General features: G+C 31.8%; 1 protein-coding gene across 9 annotated transcripts; it reads left to right on the top strand.

The window, feature by feature from the left end:
* Nucleotides 1-1,531: 1,531 nt before the first annotated feature.
* LOC127721925 (uncharacterized) lies at nucleotides 1,532-25,184 on the top strand. 9 transcript variants are annotated; one of them, XM_052228751.1, is made up of 7 exons: nucleotides 1,532-1,712; nucleotides 4,036-4,116; nucleotides 4,746-4,829; nucleotides 6,151-6,234; nucleotides 8,660-8,743; nucleotides 10,104-10,187; nucleotides 24,697-25,184. In XM_052228751.1, the coding sequence occupies exons 1-7, from the start codon at nucleotides 1,601-1,603 to the stop codon at nucleotides 25,077-25,079; spliced, it is 912 nt and encodes a 303-aa protein (XP_052084711.1). In that variant the 5' UTR covers nucleotides 1,532-1,600; the 3' UTR covers nucleotides 25,080-25,184. The 9 variants fall into 9 exon arrangements, with proteins under 9 accessions (XP_052084711.1, XP_052084703.1, XP_052084749.1 ...); XM_052228743.1 differs by having other exon boundaries at nucleotides 4,027-4,116; XM_052228789.1 differs by lacking the exon at nucleotides 4,746-4,829.
* Nucleotides 25,185-26,836: the final 1,652 nt, after the last annotated feature.

The following is a 26,836-nucleotide window of genomic DNA, read 5'->3' as shown; positions in this document are numbered from 1 at the left end:
TGTATTCATTTATGTAATACAAGAGATATTAACTGTGGTCAATTCAGATTGGCATTAAAGTGGAGGCGATCCAACTAGTGTAATGGTTTGTAAATAATGACAGTTGTCTATCATACTGTATTGTATCAGTACTTTAATTGCATAAAGAAAGAATTAAAATAATATCATTTCAAAAAAGAGTGGGAATCAACTTTGATATCAATACACATCTTGTACCAAATTTTATTCAACTACTATACAAGCATAAAATCCCGATAAAATACTTTCATAATTCTTATCAACATATCAACACTTATTAACTGCTTAAATTTGATGTATGTGAATTTTTCACATTAATTCATTATAGTAATTTATAATAAATTTTGATTTACAAAGGAACTATATGCAAGTGCATATCTAAAATAAAGTAGCTGCTCGACCAATCTTTTCTTCTTTTAAGGGCAAATAACATGTCAAAAGTTTGCAATAGATTTAATATTTAAATTGTGTATAAAGTTTCTGCAAGTCATAAAAACAAATAATTAGTTTCATGATATATCTTCAACTTAAAATTCTGCACCATCTCAAAATCTGGAGTGATCACTTAGATCCAGCATGACTGAATCAAACATTCATAATCATAAAAAAGGATTCGAATATGAATTGATTGCAGTATCTTTTTACTTGAAGGGTTAAACAATTCAGCGTGAAATGTCGTGTTATATGGAAGAGAGAGAAATTAAACAAAACCAGAAAACTCCTTTTCAAAATTATATAATACTGTTAAATCGAATATGTACATGCTATATTTTTTCTGAATTATTTTCATCTTTTATACGACCACTCCTTTAATTTCACCTGTAAACAGTAGGTGTCATTAGTCGGTGTTAAGAGTTATTGAAAAGGTCTATTGCAACATATGATAAATCGAACAATCCCTCAAGAATGTTCGAGGTGGGAACAATATTCAATAACAAATACATCGTTCTCGGGTCTCTAAACATTTATGAAAATTTCACTGCAACAATTCATTTACAGGTACATGTATCGGAAAAACAAATCCTACTGAAAACAATATATTATGTATATTATCAGTGATCGCTGTGTATAATAAACTTGCAATTGATAGTAAACAAATAACAAATGTTATTTCTAGTATATTTATACAAGTCTTACTTAAAGAACACGAAAATAAATTAAATTAAAAGAAAACAAACAATTTACAGTATTTTGGAAAAAATGTGTTTTGACTAAAATATTGTCCTGTCCCCAAGTACCTGTGAGTACAACGGTATAAAAAAAATAGATCTCCATAACTTCAACTACTTGACCTGTTTGGTTTAAACACATATTTAACATAACACGGTTATTTAAACTTTTATGCGTATGGATAATTTTTTAAAAATCTGAATCATTAACGTTGTACAGTGTTAAAATCATTAAATCTTTATGGGTACACGATAAGTTTAAATGTAGAATGAACGGCAACCGTCTTACCTGACTGCTTATTCAAATAAGAAATTATCACCCATTGTTCTATTTTGTGTATATCTTTAGACACAAAAAAAAGAACACGACTGTCTGGTTTATATCAACTCCATTAGCCATTTATTGAATAGACATGACCTACGTATTATTATTTATTAATGCTATTGTTGTAGCACTGATGGCCAAATATGTATATGATAACGAAAGAAGATTTGGGGAAATTTCAGCCAAACTTGACCGAACAGGTAACGAGAAGTAAAACAATTCGAAGACAAACAACAAATTGTACGCGTATTTAACTAATGTTTTAAACTTCCTTAATTTTCTATATAAGGAAAACATACATGAAAAGATCGTGAAGCACCTTAAAATTGCAGATATAACATTTTAAAGTACAACTGTATGAAAATCGCTGGTGATCAAAACGAAATATATCTTAAAATCGTTTTAAATTTGAACTTATTAACTCTTGAAAATACGTCATACAATTATTGCTTTTGTTTGAAGCAAGAATTTTACTTTGGGCATACATTATCTATTGGTGGAAATATTTTTTGTATTTGTTGCGTTGGGATTATACTCTACAATTCTTTTTATTAATAATATTTCACCATGCATCTCTCTGCTTCCGAATTCATTTGTTTGTAATGTTGTTTAACCATAAATTAGCATCATATAATTTCTTGGTTATTATGTCATTTGATTTCTTTCTCATCGACGTTTACCCCACAACGTCTATACCAAATATCATATTTGTCATTTTTTTATTACTATAAAGTTGATAAAGAAAGTGTGAAAGACATAGCCTCTCTTTTCATACCAAAGAAATATTTTTTGGTGAATGTTTATGTTGCATGTTTTATGTTATTTGATTAATTTTCATGCTTTGGTCCCGCATAAATACGTTAAAACAGCTATCTAAATACATATCAATCCATATTTTCTAATTCAAAATCAAATATAACATTTGCAAGGCTATACCCCTTACAGCCTGTGCAGAAGTTTGATTTATTTCGGCTAAATTATTTTGCTTCAATTTTATTCCGATGGTTAAAAAATGTATACTTCAAATAAAAGAAATGGCGTCAACCACTCTAAAATGATAAAATGTAACGTATTTCGCACAGCTCTTTTGGTAATATAGTTGATAAGCAATTATTTTTGGGAATTGAATTTTTTTTATTCAGGTTATAATTGTACGGTTGCTCTCAAAATTATCTCGCTGTTTCCGAGATTCTATAGGCTTCAGGAACAGAGTGTATTATTGTTGTTGTCCAACGTTCCCGTGTCAAAATTTTCGACCAGATTATTTTATATTTAGAAAACATATCGTTTCAACTTCAGAGTTTGAAACACGACAAAGGTTTTCATTTATATCTGTTCTGTATTTCAATTCTGTACATTATCTAACAGTAACATTGGATTTAATCGTATTTTTCAAAAGAGAGACGAAGGATATTAAAGGGACATTCAAACTCATAAGTCGAAAATAAACTGACAACGCCATGGCTAAAAAAGAAAACGACAAACAGACAAACAACAGTACACAAAACAACATAAAAAAAAAACCAAAGACTGAGCAACACGAACCCCACCAAGAACTTGGGTTGATTCAAAACATTCACTGGATATAAATGCTATATGAAATCTACCAGATGTGCAGCAGCCAATGGTAGTAAACATGCATTTTCTATCAGCAGAAAATGCAAAAAATGGGTAAAGTTGTCAATGGCAGGAACTATAGAAGTCAAATGAAGATTTTAGCCAGGTTATCTTATTTGTAGATCTTATTTTTCTGAACATAATTTCTGTTTACAATTTTTTTTATATCTATAATAGTTTCAGCAAAACTACAATAATTAACTAAAAATCGTCTCTCAACGACATTGATTCCTTGAATTGGTCAATCTTGGATTTCGACGATTTTGACTTGTTTGTAGATATTATTTGCTGTGTATGTTTGCTTGTTACAGTTTGTCTATCTATTATAGTGGCTGCAAAAAAGGACAATACTCTTCTTTCAAGAGCAATAACTCTTATAACGGGTCAGTTAGTAGTTTCGACCATGTTGACTTATTTGTATATCGTATTTTGTTGAACATTTTGGCTGTGTACAGTTTTTTTTTATCTATTTTTTCAGGCCGATACATTTTTAGAGTTGTAATATTTTCTTGTTGGTTATACATTAACACTGGAAAGGGGTTAATTTCTTATTCATTGAGATTTTGCCTCTCTCAATAATTCCAAATTGAATTTAGTAAGTAGTGGTGTTAGGTACAATTTGAAAGGGTTGTGTCTAAATTACACATTTTCAATTTTTTTCTTTCATCTTTAACTTGTAAACTGTTTTATATCTTTAATAGTTCATGGGTACACGCTATTTTAAGATGTAGAATGAACGTTCACCGTTTACCTGACTGCTGAAAGAAATAATAAGTTTCTCCATTTGTTCTACGTTGAAAAAAAAAAAAACACACGACTGTCTTATATATCAACCCCACTAGCCATTTATTTAGAAAAAAACACTTAACTTAGAGATAGTAATATTGTTCATTTTAGCTGTGGTAGAAGCTCAGATGGCCCTGGACATATCAAAGAATGAAAAAAGATTGGAGGAATTTTTAAACGAACTGAAATATGATCGAACAGGTAATGAGATGTAAAAAAGAAAGAAAAACGTCAACCATTCTAAATTGACGAAATGCATCGTATTTCGCACAACTCTCTTTGTACTTATTTTTATCAGCAATTTGTTTTTGGAATTGAACTTACTCATTCTTCTTTAACAAGGTTATAATTGTACGGCTGCTCACAAAAGTGTCTCGCTGTTTCTGAGCTCCTAGCGGCTTAAGGAACAGAGTGTATTTTTGTTATTTTCCAACGTTCCCGTGTCAAAACATTTTACCGATTATCTTATATGTAGTGTATAATCTTTTGAATTCAGTAAATAGTTGTGTTGAGTACAATTTGAAATGGTTGAGTCTTAAATACACACTTTTATATTTGTTTATGATTAATTTGTACAGTGTAAATAATCTTTAATTGTTCATGATTACACGCTTAATGTAAAAGTAATATGAACGTTCACCGTCTAAATGACTGCTGATTGAAATGATAATGTTCTCCCTTTGTTCTACGTTGTGTATATCTTCAGACCAAACAAATCCCACAAAAACATACGACAGTCTAATATATCAACTCTGCTAGCCTTATATTGAGAAAAACACTTATCCGAAAAGACATGACCTCCGTATTAATATTGTTCATTTATGCTATAGTTGTAGCTCAGATGGTCCAGGACATATCTAATAATGTAAAAAGAATTGGGGAAATATCAGCCGAACAGAAGAAAGATCAATCAGGTAATGAGATGTAAAAAAAAAAAGAAAAACGTCAACCTTTCTTAATTGACAAAATGTATCCTATTTCGCACAGCTCATTTTGTAATTTTTTTTATAAGTAATTATTTTTTTGGAATTGAATTTACTTTTACTTCATCATTATGGTTATAATTGTACGGTTGCTCTTAAAGTTGTCTCGCTGTTTCCGAGCTTCTATGGTTACAGGAACAAAGTGTATGTTTGTTGTTTTCCAAAGTTCCGTGTCAAAACATTTTACCAGATTATTTCATATGTAGGAAACAGATCGATTTATCTACTTAATTTGAAACACGAAAAAAGTTAACATTATTTCTGTTCTGTATTTAAAATCTGTACATGAAATAGCCTTTCATTACTAACAATAACATTTGATAATGTGGTATTTTTCAACACATTCATTGCATGTGTTTGTTTTACAAAATCTACTCTATTTACACATTTAGTCTAAACATATTTTTAAATTGGTTCTGACACTAGTCAGACAGACTTATTGGATCTTCTTTATTAAATATATTTAACAATGCAATCTATAAGAATATGCATACATTACATATTATTTTAACATTTGTATAAATTGGACAGTAGCCAATAGTAGGCATGCATTTTCTATAAGCAGATAACGCATATCAACTTTTCAGGGATGATTTAAAGTATTTTAGTGAAATAGGTCATTCGAATATTTTACAATAACAAATACAATATATTTTGACAGATAAAACAATATGAGGTCATTATTATGCCCCTGAAATTGCAAAAGTAGTATTTTTTAAGTTTTTCAAAATAAAAAATTGATCCATGGTTTTTGTTTTTTTTGACATAACAGATATGAGCCAAGGACTTACCAAAAATTCCTCATTATTTGAACAAGAGGAAAAGCCAATAAATTTTTAGAGTTGTAACATTTTCTTCTTTTTTTGTTATTGGTAATGCATTAACACTGGAAAAGGGGTTTATTTCAAAATCATTGCATTTTAGCCTTAGTAGATAGTGGTTTTGAGTACAATTTGAAATGGTTGTGTCTAGAATATAATTTTTTTTAAAATTCATCATTAACTTGTACTCTTTAATTGTTCATGATTACACGCTTAGTGTAAAAGTAATATAAACGTTCACCGTCTAAATGACTGCTGTTTAAAATAATAATGTTCTCCCTTTGTTCTACGTTGTGTATATCTTCAGACCACACAAATCCCACAAAAACATACAACAGTCTTATATATCAACTCTGCTAGCCATGTATTGAGAAAAACACTCGTACGAAAAGACATGACCTCCATATTAATATTGTTCATTAATGCTATAGTTGTAGCTCAGATGGCCCTGATCATATCTAAGAATGAAAAAAGAATTGGGGAAATTTCAGCCGAACAAAAGAAAGATCAATCAGGTAATAAGATGTAAAAAAAGAAAGAAAAACGTCAAGCATTCTTAATTGACAAAATGTATCGTATTTCGCACAGCTCTTTTTGTATTATTTTTATAAGTAATTATTTTTTAGGAATTGAATTTACTTTTTCTTATTCATTATGGTTATAATTGTACGGTTGCTCTCAAAGTTGTTTTGCTGTTTCCGAGCTTCTAGTGCCTTCAGGAACAAAGTGTATTTTTGTTGTTTTCCTACGTTCCGTGTCAAAACATTTTACCAAGTTATTTTATATGTAGGAAACAGATCGATTCATCTACTCAATTTGAAACAAGAAAAAAGTTCACATTAATTTATGTTCTGTATTTTAAATCTGTACATGAATTAGCCTGTCATTACTTACAGTAGCATTTGATTATGTCGAATTTTTCAACGCTCTCAATGCATATGTTTGTTAAACAAAATCTACTCTATTTACACTTTTAGTTTAAACATATTTTAAAATTGGATAAGACATGAGTCAAATATAGTTATGGGTCTTCTTCTTAAGCATACTTAACAATACAATATATAAGACTATGCATACATTCCATATCGTTTCAATATTTGTATAAATTGGACAGTAGCGAATAGTAGTAGGCATGCATTTGCTATCAGCAAAAAACACATTTCAACTTCTTGGGGATGATTTGAGGTATTTTAGTGAAATAGGTCATTCGAATACTTACAATAACAAATACAATATATTTTGACCGATGAAACAATGTGAGGCCATTATTTTGCCCCTAAAATTGCAAAAGTAGTAATTTTTAAGTTTTTCAAAATTAAAAGTTGATCCATGGTTTTTGTTTTTTGGACATAACAGATATGAGCCAAGGACTTACCAAAAATTCCTCATTATTTGAACAAGAGGAAAAGCCAATACATTTCAAGAGTTGTAACATTTTCTTCTTTTTTTGTTATTGGTAATGCATTAACACTGGAAAAGGGATTTAATTCTCAATCATTAAAATTGAGAATAGAAATGGGGAATGTGTCAAAGAGACAACAACCCGACCAATGAGTAGAAAACAGCCGAAAGCCACCAATGGGTCTTCAACACAACGAGAAAATCCTGCACCCGGAAGCGGGCTTCAGCTGGCCCCTAAACAAACATGTGCACTAGTTCAATGAAAATGGACGTCACACTTAACTCCAAAACATATAAATGAACTAAAATTAAAAAACATACAAGACTAACAAAGGCCAGAAGCTCCTGACTTGGGACAGGCGCAAAAAAATGGCGGGGTTAAACATGTTTTGTGAGATCTCAACCCTCCCCCTATACCTCTAGCCAATGTAGAATAAACAAACACACAGCAATACGCACAGTAAAACTCAGTTTAAAAGAAGTCCGAGTCCAATGTCAGAATAGGTAACAAAAGAAACTAAGCAAAATGACAATGATACATAAATTAACAAATGAATACTAGCAGTTACTGACAAGCCAGCTCCAGACCTCAATTAAACTGATTGAAAGATTATGTCTTCATCATATGAAAATCAAGCACAATCCCTCCCGTTAGGGGTTTAGTAACATACCATCATAAAATATATAAGAACATAACCCGTATCATGCCAACAACTGGTTTTAGAATAAATGTGTTTATTTCCGATGCAAAGACCCTATGAGTGAATCAATATTAATACCAAAATATGCCATCTTTAATGACCTGACAACAGTATCGTAACTATATCCCTTCTGAATAAGTCTGTTTAAATGTTTGGTTAGCTTTTGAGGTGAATGTTACATTTTTGTGCTTTGTATAGAATATTACCATAAAAGATTGGATGTCTGCATGTTGATTTATATTTACGAATGATGTTCTTGTACTGATGATAAAATTTAGTACATGTTTTGACTAGTTTGTGATATCGAAAACCCTGGTGTAATAATTTTTCAGTAATACAGAGGTTTCTTTCGTTAAAATCAAATACGTTGTTACATACACGAGCGAATCGAACAAGTTGAGATACATAAACACCATAAGATGGTGACAAGGGAACGTCACCATCTAAAAATGGATAATTAACAATAGGAAATTGCATTTTTGCCTTTTGGATTTAGTAAATAGTGGTGTTGAGTACAATTTGAAATGGCTGTGTCTAGAATACATTTTTTTTTAATTCATCATTAACTTGTACAGTGTAAATAATCTTTAATTGTTCATGATTACACGCTTAATGTAAAAGTAATATGAACGTTCACCGTCTAAATGACTGCTGATTGAAATGATAATGTTCTCCCTTTGTTCTACGTTGTGTATATCTTCAGACCAAACAAATCCCACAAAAACATACGACAGCCTAATATATCAACTCTGCAAGCCATATATTGAGAAAAACACTTATCCGAAAAGACATGACCTCCGTATTAATATTGTTCATTAATGCTAGTTAATATAATTAGTTGTAGCTCAGATGGTCCTGGACATATCTAAGAATGAAAAAAGAATTGGGGAAATTTCAGCCGAACAGAAGAAAGATCAATCAGGTAATGAGATGTAAAAAAGAAAGAAAAACGTCAACCATTCTTAGTTGACAAAATGTATTGTATTTCGTACAGCTCTTTCTGTATTATATTTTATAAGTAATTATTTTTTTTTGGAATTGAATTTACTTTTACTTCTTTATTATGGTTATAATTGTACGGTTGCTCTCAAAGTTGTCTCGCTGTTTCCGAGCTTCTAGTGTCTTCAGGAACAAAGTGTATTTTTGAAAACGTTCCGTGTCAAAACATTTTACCAGATTATTTTATATGTAGGAAACAGGTCGATTTATCTACTCAGGTTGAAACACGAAAAAAATTCACATTTATTTCTGTTCTGTATTTTAAATCTGTACATGAATTAGCCTGTCATTACTAACAATAACATTTGATAATGTTGTATTTTTTAACACATTCACTGCATGTGTTTGTTATACAAAATCTGCTCTATCTACACTTTTAGTTTAAATATATTTTAAAATTTGATAAGACACAAGTCAAACAGAGTTATGATGTCTTTTTAATTAAGCATATTTAACGATACAATATATAAGAATATGCATACATTTCATATTATTTCAACATTTGTATAAATTGGACCTAAGCCAATAGTAGTAGGTATGCATTTTTTATCAACAGAAAACACATGTCAACTTCTCGGGGATGATTTCAGGTATTTAGCATGTTTAGTTAAATAGGTCTTTCGAATATTTGCAATAACAAATACAAAATATTTTGACCAACAAAACAATACGAGGCCATTATTTGGCCCCTGAAATTGCTAAATTAGTATTTTTTAAGTATTTAATAATTAAAGATGTATGCATGGTTTAAGTTTTTTTGACATATCAGATATGAGCCAAGGCCTTACCAAAAATTCCACCCACAATAGCAATTTGAAATAGAAGAAAAGTCAATACATTTTTAGAGTTCTAACATTTTCTTGCTTCGTTTTGTTGGTAATGCATTAACACTGGAAAGCGGTTTATTTCTCAATCATTGCGTTTGACGTTTTGGATTTTGTAAATAGTGGTGTTGAGTACAATTTGAAATGGTTTTGTCTAAAATACACATTTTAAAAAGTTTTTATCAATAACATGTACAGTGTTAAAATTCTTTAACTGTTCATGATTACACGCTTAGTGTAAATGTAATATGACCGTTCACCGTCTACCTGACTGCTGATTGAAATAATAATGTTCTCCCCTTTTTCTACATTGTGTATATCTTAAGCTTCAGACCGTGAAAATAACACAAAACATTCGACAGTCTTATATATCAACTCCGCTAGACATTTATTGAAAAAAAAAATCACTTAACTTGAAAACCATGACCTACGTAGTAATATTGTTCATTAATGCTCTAGTTGTAGCTCAGATGACCCTGGCCATATCCAAGATTGAAAAAAGAACTGAGGAAATTTCAGCAAAACTGAAGAATGATCAATCAGGTAATAAAATGTAATAAAGAAAGAAAAACGTGAACCATTCTTAATAGACGAAATGCATCGTATTTCGCACAGCTTTTTTGTATTATTTTTGATAAGCAATTATTATTGGAATTGAATTTACTTATTCTTATTTATCAAGGTCATATTTGTACGGTTGCTCTCAAAAATGTCTTGCTGTTTCTGAGCTTCTAGCGTCCTCAGGAACAAAGTGTATTTTTTGTTGTTTTCCATCGTTCCGTGTCAAAACATTTTACCAGATTATTTAATATGTAGGAAACAGATAGATTCATCTAATCAGTTTGAAACACGAAAAAAGTTCACATTTATTTTTGTTCTGTATTTTAAATCTGTACATGAATTAGCCTGTCATTACTTACAGTTACATTTGATTATGGCGAATTTTTCAACACATTCACTGCATGTGTTTGTTATACAAAGTCTTCTCTATTTACACTTTTAGTTAAGATATATTTTAAAATTGGATAAGACACAAGTCAAACAGAGTTATTGTGTCGTCTTCATTAAGCAGATTTAACGATACAATATATAAGAGTATGCATACATTATATATTATTTCAACATTTGTAGAAATTGAACAGTAGCCAATAGTAGTAGGCAAAGCATTTACTAAATTTTATCATCGGTATAAGGACATCATTCGTAAATATAACTCAACATGCAGACATCTTATACGTTCGGGTATTTCACATCCAATCTTTTATGGTAAATATTTCTTTACAAAGCACAAAATTGTCAGTATTCACCTCAAAAGCTAACAAAACCTTTAAACAGACTTATTAAGAAGGGATATAGTTACGATACTGTTGTCAGGTTATTAAAAATGGCATGTTTTGGCTTTAATATTGATTCACTTATAGGGTCTTTGCATCGGAATTAAACATATTTATTCTAAAACCAGTTGTTGTTATGACACGGGTTATGTTCTTCTCATATATTTTATGACGGTATAATACTAAACCCCTAACAGGAGGGATTGTACCTGATATATGATGAAGACATAATCTTTCAATCAGTTTAATTGAGGTCTGGAGCTGGTATGTCAGTAACTGCTAGTAGTCTGTTGTCATTTTGTTTATTTTCTTTTGTTTCCTATTTTGACATCGGACTCGGACTTCTCTTAAACTGAGTTTTACTGTGCGTACTGTTGTACGTTTGTTTTTTCTACATTGGCTAGAGGTATAGGGGAGGGTTGAGATCTCAAAAATCATGTTTAACCCCGCCGCATTTTTGCGCCTGTCCCAAGTCAGGAGCCTCTAGCCTTTGTTAGTCTTGTATCATTTTTAATTTTAGTTTCTTGTGTATAATTTGGAGTTTAGTATGACGTCCATTATCACTGAACTAGTATACATATTTTTTTAGGGGCCAGCTGAAGGACGCCTCTGGGTGCGGGAGTTTCTCGCTGCATTGAAGAACCATTGGTGGCCTTCGGCTGTTGTCTGCTCTATGGTCGGGTTGTTGTCTCTTTGACACATTCCCCATTTCCATTCTCAATTTTATTCTCTAAACGCATTTCATCTTTTCTGGGATGATACAAGGCATTTTAAAAAAAAATTAAATCAGACAGACTACTGTCTTAATTATGAACATCTGAAATATTTGATTCATTTGTAATTCTTCCTTTTTCGTGATGAAGGGGTAAATAAAATACCATAAAAATATCCATTTTTTAGATGATGGCTATAGTAAATGCAATAGAATATTTTATCATAACGAAATAAAAGAATAGAAAACAAAACCGTCCGATTAACGAGGAATTTCAAAAAAGTTTAAAAGAAAGATTCTTGGTTTGCTCATATTTAAAAAGTTATTGATAAACGGTTCAAGACATTCGGTTACAAATGTATTTGGTAGAAAGTAAAATAACAACAGCCATACGATTGGACACTTTAGCCTTTTCATTTTAACGTTTTGTCTTTTGTTTATGAATGCACAATTTTGCATCATGAACATTGCACGATGCAGTGGAATGATTCAACATAGTAGTCAAGTTCCATCTCAATATCGTCAATATAACAGAACTGTAAACGACTGTCATACAAATGGGATATAACCCACCAATTTGTTTTTGGAAAATGCCTGTTCCATATCAAGAATATGACACTTGTTTATCACTCGTTCCGTTGGTTGATAATGTTTGATTTTGTAAGGGTTTTTTTACTTCCTCTATTTTAATTTACCTTGGAGATGGTATTTTTGTTATACTTCTTGTCGTATTAAAAATTCATTGAAAATATTGTCTGAAGATTTTGTTGTCTTTATTATTTCTTTAGTCTTTTATTTATCTTTATGTTTGTTCTCATAGAATTACAAACCAAATAGTACGAAAATTAGATAGAATTAGCTTCATACGGATATTAACAATACATATATTGAGCACAGAAACTCATCACTTAAAGCAGAAATCGCTGGTGTATTTTTTATATAAGCTTTTTGTCCCTTTCAAGGCATGCGTTTCTTTATCGGAAATTTATAAATACCACATTGGTTGGGTTACAAGTCAGTATTTTGGGCAATTTTGTGAGCTGTCATTACTGTTCTATTTTAGTGAACAGTTTTTCAACGTGTGCATAAGGTTTTAGATTTTCATTTTTTAAACCTCGAGCATTATTATAGAGACATTAAAAGGAGAGAGAAGATACGACGAGGCTATTGATACCCGACATGAAAATGGTGAATCATATTCAAAAGACAAAAAAACAAAAAACAACAGCCTTATTGATACAATAGAATTTACGAAATATGAAATACATAAACCAACGACAACCATTGAATTACAGGCTCCTGACTTTTGACATACACATAGAAAATGTTGCGGGGTTAAACATGTTTGAAGCGCCAAAACCATCCCTCCAAAACTGGGACAAAGGTTTAAGAGCACAACATAAAAGTTTCAAGATGATAACCAAAAACCGCTAATTTCATAAAAACAAATACTTGTCAGGGGCAATAACTCCACAAATGACAGTCCGATTTATCTGAAAATCTCATCATATAAAGACATTGACCTGTCTAGTCCCCCTGTACTCTATTTGAGCAACAGCAGCGATGTTTTTGATGGATCAAATCCCTGAATACATTTTTTAAATATTTGGCCTTTTAGTTTCGGAGAACACATTTTGTTTACAGTTAATGACGACGGACTGACGGATGAACATCAGACGACGACATCGGACGCCAAGTGTTGACAGTAGCTCACTTAGCCCATTGAGCCACGTAAAATAAAAGGCACTCCCTGTTTAAAAAAATATGACAAAAGACGCAAAATAATGGTAGTAGCTCGCCTATCCCTTTTGGACCAGGTAGGTTAAAAGACACTTCTTATTTAAAAAAATATGACATTAATATTTTATCTAGCTTTCAGTAGCTTGAGTATTCTTATACCGGTACTTTGTGTCTTTTGTCTTATGTCAGATGCTTTTGTGCTTAGTGCCTATCTGACGAGTCAAGCCATTTCTAACTTATTTTTACAATCTTTATACGCCCGTCGAAGGCGGGACGTATTATGATATACAAATGTCCGTCCGTTCATTCATCCGTTCGTCAACATTTGCTTCACCCAATTCTCTTACAAGTTAACGACAACATTAGAATTGACGGAAGAAAGCTTCAATTCGATTTAAGAATTTGTGTCTCTATTGATTAAGAGTAACGGGACATTAACTGGTAGAATTTAAGCAACTTTTCTTTAGATTTCGCGCACTCACTCCTTTATTCCTGGATTGATTTCCTCAAAACTTTTAATTATCGCTGGGATAGATAAACGAAAGCTCTCTTTTGAATTTGTTTTTGATTTTTCGGTTTTTCGTTATATAGTAACTTTAAAAAGTCATATTGAAGTAAATTTTTCACATGTTGACCATAATTTGGGTTTGCTTGGATTGTTGTAATGGTCAGATAGATAAAAGGAATTTTATGGTACAAATGTGCGTCCGTCCGTCCTAGCTATGCACTAGCTCCATTATACAGAGATCAAACTAGTACTATAAACTTAATGCTGTTGTTCTGATTGGTGAACGTGGATTCACTTTTGATATTTAAACATTTCTTCAATCCAGAGTAATTAGACAGTCATATTGAACGCAATATTCATACACCTAAGGTATTATCCTCAATTTTCTCTAAAAGCCATTTTATTTGCTTATGATTAAATGCCTTCTAAATATTCTATTTTATTCGTGCGACAATATCAATATGCACAATAAGGGTATATCATGCGCTCTTGGCGCAGCTATTTATTTTTCATGTTGTGCTGTTACACCATTGTCCCAGGTATGGGGGGAAGAGCGGACACAAACATGTTTAACTCTGTCACATTCTGTAAGTGCCTGTACCAAGTCAGAAGGCTGTTTTCGTTTGAATTGTTTTACATTTTTTCACGACGGGGCATTTTATACTAGTAGTTCATTGCCGAAGGCCGTACAGTGACCTATAATTGCTTATTTGCACGTCATGTGGACTATGTTGGATAGTTAATCTCACCACAATCTCTTTATTGTTTATTATTGTGAGGTTGCTGTTATGGTGACACTTGACGTTTGACTTCGTCATTCGCAAATATAGGCAAAGCAGTAGAATCAGTTGTACGCCAAAACATGCGGCCTTACTAAGAACAAAAAGACAAGAATCTAGCTATCTATACTGAGGGAGAGCATTATTTGATGGAGCTTTACTCCTCCACAGGGATTATCCATGAATTGTAACATTTCCTTTGTTCTCCAAGTGAATTAACTTCTGTAATTTTTAGATGAGTACATTAACTGAATAGATTTTTATTTATTGCAATATCCAATCCCGCCGTTGACCGCATCTCATAGGAAAAGCAACGAATCGGAGGAGCTTAGACCAGTGCACTAACGTCCATCTCAGAAGTTCTTATTGCACTGTCTGGCTCCGCCTCCTTCGGCTAGTAAATAACGAAAGAATAAAACAAAATGTTGTATCAATCAGCATAAAATTTCCCTATAAATTCATATAAATAAATACACAACAAATTTTCTAAACATTTTTTGTCAAATAACTTAAAATTTATAGAAATACTAAAACCTAAATACAGATAAACAGGTTTCAAATACCTAAACATATTGTTTGAGAGAAACCCGTCAAGTATATTTAAAGGAAAAACTAGAATTTTGTTTGGATACTAGTACCTTTTTTTTACGTGACGGAATCAATATTTCAAAAATATATGTCAGTGGATAATCAGTCATTTCTTCCATTCTACAAAGGTCTTTCTCTGTGAATTGAGTATGCTTCAAATATTTTCCCCTGGACTTTACGCAATCAAGAACCAATCAATTAACCGATCTTTTCATTGTTGTAACGATTTGAAAAGAATGCCATCACAATTGGTTTACAAAAATGTTTTCTTCTTACCACAACGTATATTATCTCTTAAACTTCACGGCCTGTTTTCGGTGTTTGAGGGCAGATTAACATCGGATAAAATTTTGCATCTATCCCCCTCAAAATATTTCGGGGAGGGAACACTATTTAAAGCACATACATCGCTGTTGGGTTTGTAAACCTCAATGTCAATCCAAAGGCAAAAGTTAATGTTTAAGGACATGTACAATATATCTGGGTTTTTTTTTCATTTAGTGTTCATAAAAATTTGACCGCTAACCTCTACTTTTCTTTTCATAATTTTATTACATATAGTTTAAAAAGCCATTTTTGAAAATCTTATAAAATTCTTGTTATATTTTCATTGTTGTTGAAGGAAAAGGGTTAAATATATGAAAATTCTAGAGAAAACCATTCCCCGACAAATTTTAATGGCTTGTATCTAAAAAACAAGGACACGGACTTTTTATTTTTTTTTTGCTTTTTTAAATCCATTATTTACATATTATTCATTTATAACAGCCTTTTACGTGTTTTATATAGCTTGTTATTTTGAAACAGAGCAGCAAACATCCTTAAATACGTTAATTCGTAAAATACTTGCCATATACATACCTTCGCAATCACAGAAGGAAGGTGGATGATGCGGGTTTTCGCCGAATCGCTCAGGAGTGCGAAAAAGAATTTCAGACTTTGAAATAATGCAACAGTGATTCAAAGAATGTAAACAGGCGCATAAGTGTGTATTATTGTTGGAGGGGAAATCTCAAAGAGGGTTAATTTTAAGTAGTTTAATTCGGGGTAATTATTTCGGGTTCAATATCCCAGGTTTGACCTGGAGCAGATTTTATAGTGTAAACATGGTATAAGTTCCCGTTTCTTACAAGGGGGTGGATATACTAGCATCACTTGGTTTAACGCCCTAATTAATAATTTCCACAAAATTTGTATTGGACGGATGGCCATGTATGATTTATAATAAAATTGTTATTATGATCCTTTATGTTATATTTTCCAACTGAACCAGCGGTATTGTTTCTATTTCATATTTTGTCTGATTTATTCCATTTAGATTGACATGTGTTTTATCATTTTTTTTCTTTTGCGTGTGTTTTTTTCAAAAAAGACACTTTTTACAAACAGTCTTGATAATACATTTATTTTGTTTACTATATGCCAGGTTGAATCTAGGGGAACCAAGATTAATTAGCCCCTCCTTCCCTCATAAGCTTAAAAGATTTATTTGAGATTGAATCTATGTCGAGTATTCATATAATAGAACAATCTATTTTCACTCGCAGGCATTTTCCCCTATGTCATTCAGCAGCTCGTTCAAGAGGTTGGCTTCTACATATCTATATGCAAAGCATAAGTATAGTTTCCTTAACCTGGGAACATATATTGTCATTTCTGAAAGTGTAACTACATTTTTAAATTTCGATAAAGTCATATAGAGCAGTGGACATTATTCATTGACAATCGATTCTGATTTTTTAAACTTGGTAATTTTGATTTAGTTAAAAGCTGTTGTTATGTGCTACAATAATCTACATAAATAAATCTGAAGGCACGTTCCAGTATTTTTATCCATTTTTCTAGTTTTACAATCATATAAAAAAAATGCCACACTATTTGACAGTAATTAAACTAAACATGATAAATGAATAGTAAATAGTAATTCTACCTGATTTCGTATGCTATTTACCAACAAGTACATATGACACTGTCTTGAAACTTTTTTGCAAATATTAGAAGTATAGGCAACAAATTTAGGTTGATAACTAATAGTTACTTCTAGTAGTTTAGTTTAACTTCTTTTTTTACAGTGTACACTATTGCTATCTCAATTAAAAACTATATTTTTATATCTAGTTTTTCTAACAAATGGCTATTGCCTGAAACTAGTCAGGTTGTCTTACATATGAATTTAACTAAACCCATTAATAAGCTCTAATAAGCTTTCTTTTTCTAAAGTATATAAAATAGTGTCTATATAAGAATGTGAAAATGACAAAGTAGTCCCATCTGCATAATTATATAATGAATTACCCACAGCTAGACACAAAATGAAAACAAATTATCATTCAAGCAAATATTAAAAGGTCCAGGTCCTAATTTAGAGCCTTGCAGCACCTCTTTGTATACATATTCCAGGTACTTATATCGATTCCAACTTTTACACCGTGTTATCTTTTACTTAAATATCTATATACATTGTATCAAACTTATAGCCAAAACTTCAATCGACACATCGGGTTAAATACTGACTTGACTTTAGTTACCAATTCAAGTTGATTATTTTTCTTGTTGAATGGCACAACTCTAACTCTCTTGCATTTATAGCAAAAATTAATCCATATTTTCTTAATTTTTACCGCCACTTTGAGGCAAACGGTCTGTTGGGTCCCATTTTTGAAAAGCCCGAATCCGCCATTGATACACTATATCTATTATAGACACGACTATATGATTTAATATATATTTAGTGTTGGGGGCAAATTGATGGAACATATATATTAACCGTTAAGTTTATAAATCCAGAAAAGCGTGTTTCGGATACAAGAAATTATAAAATATTTCATTTTCATGCTGTAAATCGTCCCAAATCTAGAAAGCTTCAGAAAAAAGAGAAAATATCGTAAACTGCCATCTTTCTTTCTACTTCGTATTTTGATGGTTGTATTATTGATTTTATTTTTTTAAATATTTTTTTTAATGTTGTATACATGAGATTTATAGGTTTCATAACGAGTGAGAATGGGATATCGCTTGATATCAACTCGAGTTACTTAATTTCAATATAATAATAAACGATCCTTTGGGCGAGGGGATTTGAACAGCCCTTTTTGTGAGGAGGTCTTTTAATGTCAATATTAACTTAATCATTGATCATTTACTAACTTTAAAACCGTCAAAAACATTAGAAAAGTACACTAAAAACACTTGCAGAAATCTGATTCCCCTGAATTGGTCGAGTCTAAATATATTCAACACAAATGATAGTTAAACAGTACTCAGACTGATATAGACAAATAACAGTTACCTAATTGCATTCAAAATGGACCGATTACATCATTTAATTATTTATTTATTATATTTTTTTAGCATTAATATAGGACCATAAGATAGTTTTATGAAATTAAGGGGTAAATTTATATTTTTGAATTCCAAATTTTCAATTTGACGATTTTTTATTTTATAAATGAGGAAATCAAAAACCCTATACAGACCTCATTTACAACTGACCAATGAATGATCTGCACCAAAACTTCTTGTTATATATATCTGATGTATTAAGTCTGTCAGTAATCATGAAATAGATTCGTAAAGACACCAAATGAAAATAGTAAGTAAACTCTTCCAACAATAAGCTATTTAAACAGCATGTTTCATAACTTCTAATCGAACAGACCTAGATGCATAAGGTCCTTCACAATATTCAGGTAAATGTTCATTTTGGTTTTGATTCTATAATTTTCCTACACTACGTTTCATGCAAATGCAAAATAATTAGTGTTGTCTGTTCAGTCCAATAATTAATAAATCGTATTTTTAGGTTTAATTTTGCTGTATGGGCTTTGTTCATTGTTGAAGGACGTACGGTGACCTATAGCTGTTAATTTTTGTGACATTTGGTCTTTTGTGGAGTGTTGTCTCAGTAGCAATCATACCTGGCTCGATCAAAACGTGTATAGATGGAATATTTTCGCAAGGTTGATAATCATTCTTAAATTGAAATACAATATATTACATGTATATGAAAACAAACACTTTTATTTAAGTCGTCCGTCATTCCCTTTTCACATCTAAATGTAGTATGAACAAACAACTTGAAAACAGCCTTTTACCTTTCTAAGTTTTATAATCGCCTGACAAAATCTTATATCATAAATCGCAATTAAATCGTAGATAAGAACCATAGTAAAACATTAAAAAAGTATAGGTGTTTAGTTATGTAGTAAATTGCAAAACCATAAAAAAAAGTTTGCACTATCATTGAGTAATTTAAATGGAAATTTTACATAATAACATTTTACAAGATCTTGTCTTCGTGTACTATGTACATTGAATAATTTAGGGAGTTGGTTGATTGTTGTTTGCTTTACCTCCAGTGGCAAATATTTCATGCATGTTCATGACGAGAACACATGAATTTTAAATACAATAGGTAGATCTTGCAATAGGATGTAGACATTGAGGTAGGACGTGAAAATTGGAATAACTGAGGATATATTGAATAAAGACAGAAATTAGCCTTGCAGCAGCTGGCCACATCCGAACCCCTTAAATAATTGGTGCAAAAATAGTGAATTTGCAGAGAGCGTTGATCCATGAAATCTATTCAGAAGTCGGCCATCCATATTTACGTGTAGTTTCTAAAATAATTTAACATTTCTAATTTCGGTTTGATACTTTTAGCACCACTTTAGTAACTATGAAATTTTTGTGAAACTGTATTTTATTTATCTCTGTACATTAGTTTTTGGTATTATATTCTGTACTATCGCTCTCCTTGTTTGTTTCGTGTGTGTGTTCTCCTCGAGATCGGGAGGTCGTTATTCGAATCTCGACGTAAACAATGGTACATGTATTTGCTGTATCAACGCTAAAGTTAAACTATCGGTATTTGAAAGTAAGAGAAAAGACTTGTCGGTTCGGAGCCAGAAATGTTTCCGGGTAGGGTGACTATTCTTCCTGCGAAATGATATCTTCATGTGAACTTACGCGTAAAAAAAAACTGGCTCAGCGTGTCGATCTAGTACAAAGCAGGGTTAATACTCATATTATATTTACATGTAATTGTCCTGAATATTCATTTATTATTCCATATTGATAGAATTTTTGTAGGGTTTTCTATATGAATTGGATTTTGAATAAAAAAGCATATTCAACTGCTGAAAAAGTGTATTCACCGCGGAAAACGCCGCGTGCTTTTACGTGTATAATAACGGTAAAATGTTTGACGTACAATTGGTTTTAATAAATAACTGTTATTAAATACATATTTTTCTCTTTCGAAACATGGAATAAAACAATTACTGTCTTTTGTTTCGGTAAATATGTGGTTTAATTGACTTTTGAAAAACCTATTGACATTCTCTTCGGCCGTTGGCCTCAGTGAATATCAGTTTTTCAAAAGTCAATAAAACCACATATTTACCTCATCAAAAGACAGTAATTGTATAATATTCCACTTGACGTCATTCATTATCATCATTTATTTTACCGTTATTCTATACAGTGAAGTTTTTTTCTTCTACTGGTTTATATTACACCTCCTTTAATTTCCACCGATCGAAATTTAAAAAAAAAATGGCAGGTGATGTTCAACGGTATGTGTATATATGTCTCTGCTTAAAGCTTCCGAAAAGGTCGTGTGTAGTATAAACAGGGCTACAAATTTCATACAATAAGAAAATTTACTAGATTAAGAAAAAAAATAAAAAAAAGTATTGATCACGAGATATACATATATTATAAATATAGGAAATATAATAACATGTAAACGTATCTCTTTTGAACCATCGTTAACAGAAAATATTCTTTCTACATCATAGGGCATGCAAAACTTTTCTTTTTTTTATTATTTCTTTTCTATCGGCAATTTCTTCATCATTCATCTGTGTATAGTGTACGCGGGGTTTCTTTCTTAAATCCAACTGCGTTCGGAATTATCGTATAACTGCTAATATCATAAATTACCCCATAGGCATAACGTTAAAGTGATGCCTAGTTCACACGTACATTTAATTCGAATTGAATTCGAATCGAATGCGAATCGAATTCGCTTATCGCGTTCACACACTCTTCCTTTTTAATTCGAATTGATTCGAATTGGCTAATTCGCATTAACCAATTCGCATTAGAAATCCGTTTTTGTTGATACGAATTAAAAGTTAACGTCGTTCGGACAGCAAGGCAAATTTGACGCGTATTGCAATTCGAATTAAAATTAACGTTTGGACGTAAAACGATTCGAATGCGAATTAAACTAATTCGAATTAGTTAATGCGAATCGAATTCGAATTACGTGTGAACGCAGCATGACATCTATTGGCGGGGTGTTCGTTTAGGGGAGTTATCTATTCTTGTCTACTGGTCACCAGACGATGAGAACAAGATGGGAACCAGAATAGAAAAGTAACACGAGTAATCTCGCCTTGAAATGTCCGTAATTCTTGTACATGTTTCAATCAAACACGTGTGCTTGTCAGGATATCTTTAACGGTAAATAATATTAAATCAAATGTCCCTGTTGTGATAGATATTGTTAAATTAACAGTTTTGAGCTTATTCTGTATACGCATCTTTCTGTAACAAAAGACTAAGTTGACTCTTAGTATTTTGATTTTTCTGTGTCGTTGGGTAGCTGCCACATTAATGTATACCTCTATCTCATTTTATTCAAATCCAAAGGCTTGACTTGGGTATAGAAATATTGACATCTCTGGATCTCTCCAGTCCGACAGTATACCCTTGCTAAAGGGGTGTGTCAGTTTGGGTGTTCGGCTGCTTTTATAACAACTATTATACCAGATATAATAAAACAAAAAATTGAAACAGCAAATTTTGTCCCTCAGATTTAAACTAGATCGGTTCATTTTAGTGACTGCCGTCGTTGTACGCTTATGATTTATTGCCACTCAATGCAGATTTTTTTTTCTGTTCTTTTCCCCTTCTCCTAGTATGATTGGATATGATATAATGTAACCCCTAATGTGGACTACGTTATTTAATGTTCAAAAAGATTAAATGCAAAGAGAAAAATAAGGAAAGAAATGCTGAAATTAACGCTTGAAAATTAAATTTATAAATGGTGGTAAAATGCCTGAGATAACTATCAACTGAAGACTAATGATTGTACATCACTAAATGGTGCTGATTAATAAATTGCTCACTTGATATCCAGTGGCAAATATGTCATGTATATTTACGACGAGATGTAAAGGGTATCAAACTTAAGCAAATCATAACAATTTTTGAGCATCACTTTAATAAGATGGAGCGTTGACTAGAGGTAAAATGTATGCCGTAATAGAATAAAGTTGAACCACGATCAAAATCGTAAGTTAAGTTATGAGCCCCTACCCCCTTTTTTTTCTCCGGTAGACAAATGCCAAAAACGAAACGATATGAATTCACAATCAATAACGGCCACTGTAAGTAAATGAGATATGGACTTATTTTGAAAATAAATTCCTTTTGCAGCCTGCATTTCCCGGTTTCGGACATTTTGTATTTCCACTCAAATACCGTTTGATTATTGACCGAAGATATTAAATCAACCAAAAGCACTTCATTTCTCCGAAATTGTACATAATGGTATCTCAATTTTTTACCCGATCCTATGTTGGACCCCCCGATTTTAAGAGGGCGTGTCTTATTAGTCATGCCCGATTGACTTTTAGTAAAAAAAAACCTGCAACTTAAAGACCTACACCGGGTTAATAAGTTCGAGGTACAATAAGTAAACAAAAGAGATCTTTTGTGTAGTGAGATCGTCCCAGGTATCTTAGATAATTATTTTGCTTTGAATAACAATGAAAAATGCACGAACAGGTTTGTAAGATCATAAAATATGGCATAACAATTCTGAGAAACATTGCCTTCGAATCAATATTATATATAATATTTGAATTTGTAAAGCAATGCCGGTGTTTTAATCTCATTTATTTGTGAAGAAAAATAATCGCTTGACACTCAATATTATTATACTTCATGTCAAAATGCCAGATTTTGATTGGTTAATACGAGGGAGACAATTTACTTTATTATACTTCACGTTAAAATGCCATATTTTGATTGGCTAATACGAGGGTGTTAATTTACTCTATTACTCTTCATGGAGACGCTTGATCAAGTGTGCGCTTTAATAAATACGACTCTATCCTATGGCAAATACTCTAAGTGTGCGCTTTATTAAATACGGATGGTTGTTATGTACAAGACGTCATAGTTTATTACTTTGAATTTGATATTTAATCGACAGTAATAACAGAACATTCAGTATAATAAATGAAATAACACATATCTGAGAGGGTGATAGAGCAGATTGTTACCCATCGAAAAGACATTGTCAACCTTGGCTTCGCCTCAGTTGACAATGTTTTCTCGGGGTAACAATCTGCTCTATCACCCTCTTAGCTATGTGTTATTTATATTTTATCCCATGGCAAATACTCTATTACCTTTCTCGGAGAAGCTTGCTCAAATGTGCGCTTTAATAAATACGGATGATGATTATGTACAAGACGACATAATTTATTACTTTGAATTTGAAATTTAATAGACAGTAATAACAGAACATTCAGTATAATAAATTAAATAACACATTTGGATTACCCAATTCGGGATATATATCCAGGAAACAAGACTTGTCTTTACAACTTGTGTAAATATTGGCGTTAGATTTTCAAACAAATTCTGTCCCTCTTCAAACCTTAGATGTTCTAGCTATCAATCATGCAAAATATTGAAAAAAGGTTAACCTTTAGAATCTTTTGACTCATCCAGTACATATGGTACCAGGGTACATACCTTTCACATAGCTGACCACCCCCGGTTTTTGGTGGGGTTTGTGTTGGTCAGTCTTTCGTTTTCTATGTTGTGTTTTGTATACTGTTTTGTCTTTTGTTCTTTTTCTTTTTTTTTGGCAATGGCGTCTTCAATTTATTTTAGACTTATGATTTTTAGACTCCCCCTTTGGTATCTTTAGCCTCTAATGATTTTAATAGCAAAAATGTAATATGTGGTATTAATGGATTACCTTGTTGAGTTACACAAAGAAATCTCATAGAAAGTAAGAGGAAAGCGCTTTCGATGGCAAGTTCAACCGAAAAATCATTGCCTCAATTCAAAGAATGTGTTCCATTAATAAAAAAAAAATTGTTTACATATCCTATCCTAAAATGTTAGTCTCTCGTTAAAATGGCGTTACAATACCACCGAACGGCACGGTAGCTTGTGTTTATGGACAATAAAAAAAAATACTTCGTTCAATTATCTATATTACAAAGATATAAAGTTAAAGTTTGAAGAACATTGTATCTGCCATTGAGAAAGATCCAATTTCTTGTATTCCAATAGTGTTTATTTGTGTATTATGTTTTATCTTATTAAATATGTTATTGTTTGATATTTACAGAGATCAGACCAGCCTTTACTGCTTATTTTAAAAACGGTGGATACATGAATTTAGGACATCAGAAATTAATATTTGACTCAGTCCAATTGAACGTCGGAGGAGGGTACAACCCAGGTACAGGGTATTTTACTGTCCCAAGAGCTGGACTCTACTTAGTGTCGTGCAAAGTGAGATCCAATCATCGCACACATCTTCATGTTTATCTTATGAAGAACGACAAGCGCGTCGTATTAGGATACGGAGAAAACTATAATGAGGGGAGCTTTAGCATTCCTGTACAGGTAGCAAAGGGAGATCGCCTTGTTATTCATCATGGCACAACCGGCGAATCTGTAGAGGGTGGTCTTAGCTCATTCTTCTCTGCCGTGTTCATATCTGACTAGAAACTAATAAATATTTACATGCTGTTATGAAATTGAACAGAAAAAGATTTGTTGTCAATTGAGCCTTAAAGCTTTAAACAGAAATAATAAACATACCTGAATTAGTTTGTTCTGATTATTAACACGGTTGGTATAGTGTTCAACTGGGTTCGTGGTTTTTCAAATGATTTGATTCGGGTTTTTTTTTCGAGTGAATATGATGACAAACAGACTTCCTTTCTGGTAAAACGTGAAAAAATTTTGCTAGAACCTTATATATATAAGATCATAGACGGTTAATTAGTATTTTTGATAAAAAGATATTATCAACCCTATACTACATTATTTTGTTTTAAAAACGTTTAATTTAGATTAACAATGCTTTATTCCAAAATGTAGATTAAAGCCATTTTTATACACATACCAATGCAAATGTCAACGGAAATGTGCACATGGAATCTATAAATACTAAGATATACAGAATTTTACACAAATTCTTGATTTTGTATTGAAAAGGACATTTTGGAGAGAAAATTCATTTGTATATGTTCGTGTTTTTTCGAGAGCAGTACATGTTTTTTCCGAGTGTATCGAGTGAAAAAAACTAAATTCCTATGGCTAAAAATGTAATATGTCAGTGCGTTTACGTTAAAAAAACCAATAAAAAGGTTCAAATAAAGTACTTTTCAAAGCAGGAAACAATGCAAAACCAGTTTGATAATGTTGTATTAACGAGTAAATTTCATAAAAAGTCATTGTTCATTTGCATTCAGAAATCTTCATATTATTGTACCGAAATGGATTTCATACAGTAAATATTTCGTGATGTAAACAATTTTCATGTGATCTCAGACATGTTGGAAAGAGACGTACGTTCACATAGTGTGTAAAGTGTGTATTAAAATGTGTTTTTTTACAGAAATTGTCTCCTTAATGTTTAATTTACTATTTATCTTGATGGTAATATTAGCTATCTTGTTGTAATTATAGATTATCGTTGGTCATCTCAACGAGATTGATTCTCTCGCTTGAGCCGGTACGGCGAAAGTGAAAAAGCAATCGAGTTGAAATGACCAATGATAATCTGTTTATCGCTATTTTGCCTATGACGACGTTAATGTTTACATTGACAACGGCACGTACGCCCTTAGTTTCTAGCGAAAATTTTTCTTATCGGTCGTTCCACTGTCTATATCACTCTGCTCAGCTCTTAATAAAATTGCATATCACGGCTTTGTGACGTCAAATACGTTGACCCGCCTTAATATCTTTGACCCGGACATATCAGCAACGTCATAATGTTTGAACCGACGTTGATAAGTTTGACACTCTACTGTGCTGAGAAAAAAAAGATCAGTCAGTAAGATCAAAGGAAAATTTCGTAAAATAGCGATAAAGAGTTTACACCGGTGTTGATAATATTTACACCCTGAGTGGCAGCCGAAGGTCGTATGCATTTTCAACACCAGTGTAAAATTCCGTACACTCCTGATTGCACCAAGATACCGAGTTTATTTCTTGTTTAGCGTTCGTTAAACTATTTTTATTCCCGGGACTAAAATTGAAAAAAAATCATATGACGAACTTCTACTACACATTTGTCAACACCGACGTTGCTGTGCATTCTCCAATGATTTAAGTTGGATATAACACATTTTCTGATTGACTGAAAGTGTTTTGTTTATTATAGGATTAAACGCCTTTTTAAAGGAATTTATTGGTGTATAAACTCAACCAATTCACTCACAAACAAATAAAAGTCCGAAGGACTTTTATGA

This window comes from Mytilus californianus, unplaced genomic scaffold, assembly GCF_021869535.1.
Source record: "Mytilus californianus isolate M0D057914Y unplaced genomic scaffold, xbMytCali1.0.p SCAF_1, whole genome shotgun sequence".
NCBI lineage: Eukaryota > Metazoa > Mollusca > Bivalvia > Mytilida > Mytilidae > Mytilus > Mytilus californianus.
Note: the sequence above shows the minus strand (reverse complement) of the source record. Positions and strands in the feature narration are given on the sequence as shown.

What these genes read in the sequence shown, in the direction of transcription:
- LOC127721925 (XM_052228743.1), top strand. Translation starts at nt 1,601, where the DNA reads ATGACCTACGTATTATTATTTATTAATGCTATTGTTGTAGCACTGATG. An exon ending in ACAAAAGAAAGATCAATCAG is followed by an intron (nt 6,235 to 8,659) that starts GTAATAAGATGT and finishes TAATATAATTAG; the next exon opens with TTGTAGCTCAGATGGTCCTG. An exon ending in ACTGAAGAATGATCAATCAG is followed by an intron (nt 10,188 to 24,696) that starts GTAATAAAATGT and finishes TGATATTTACAG; the next exon opens with AGATCAGACCAGCCTTTACT.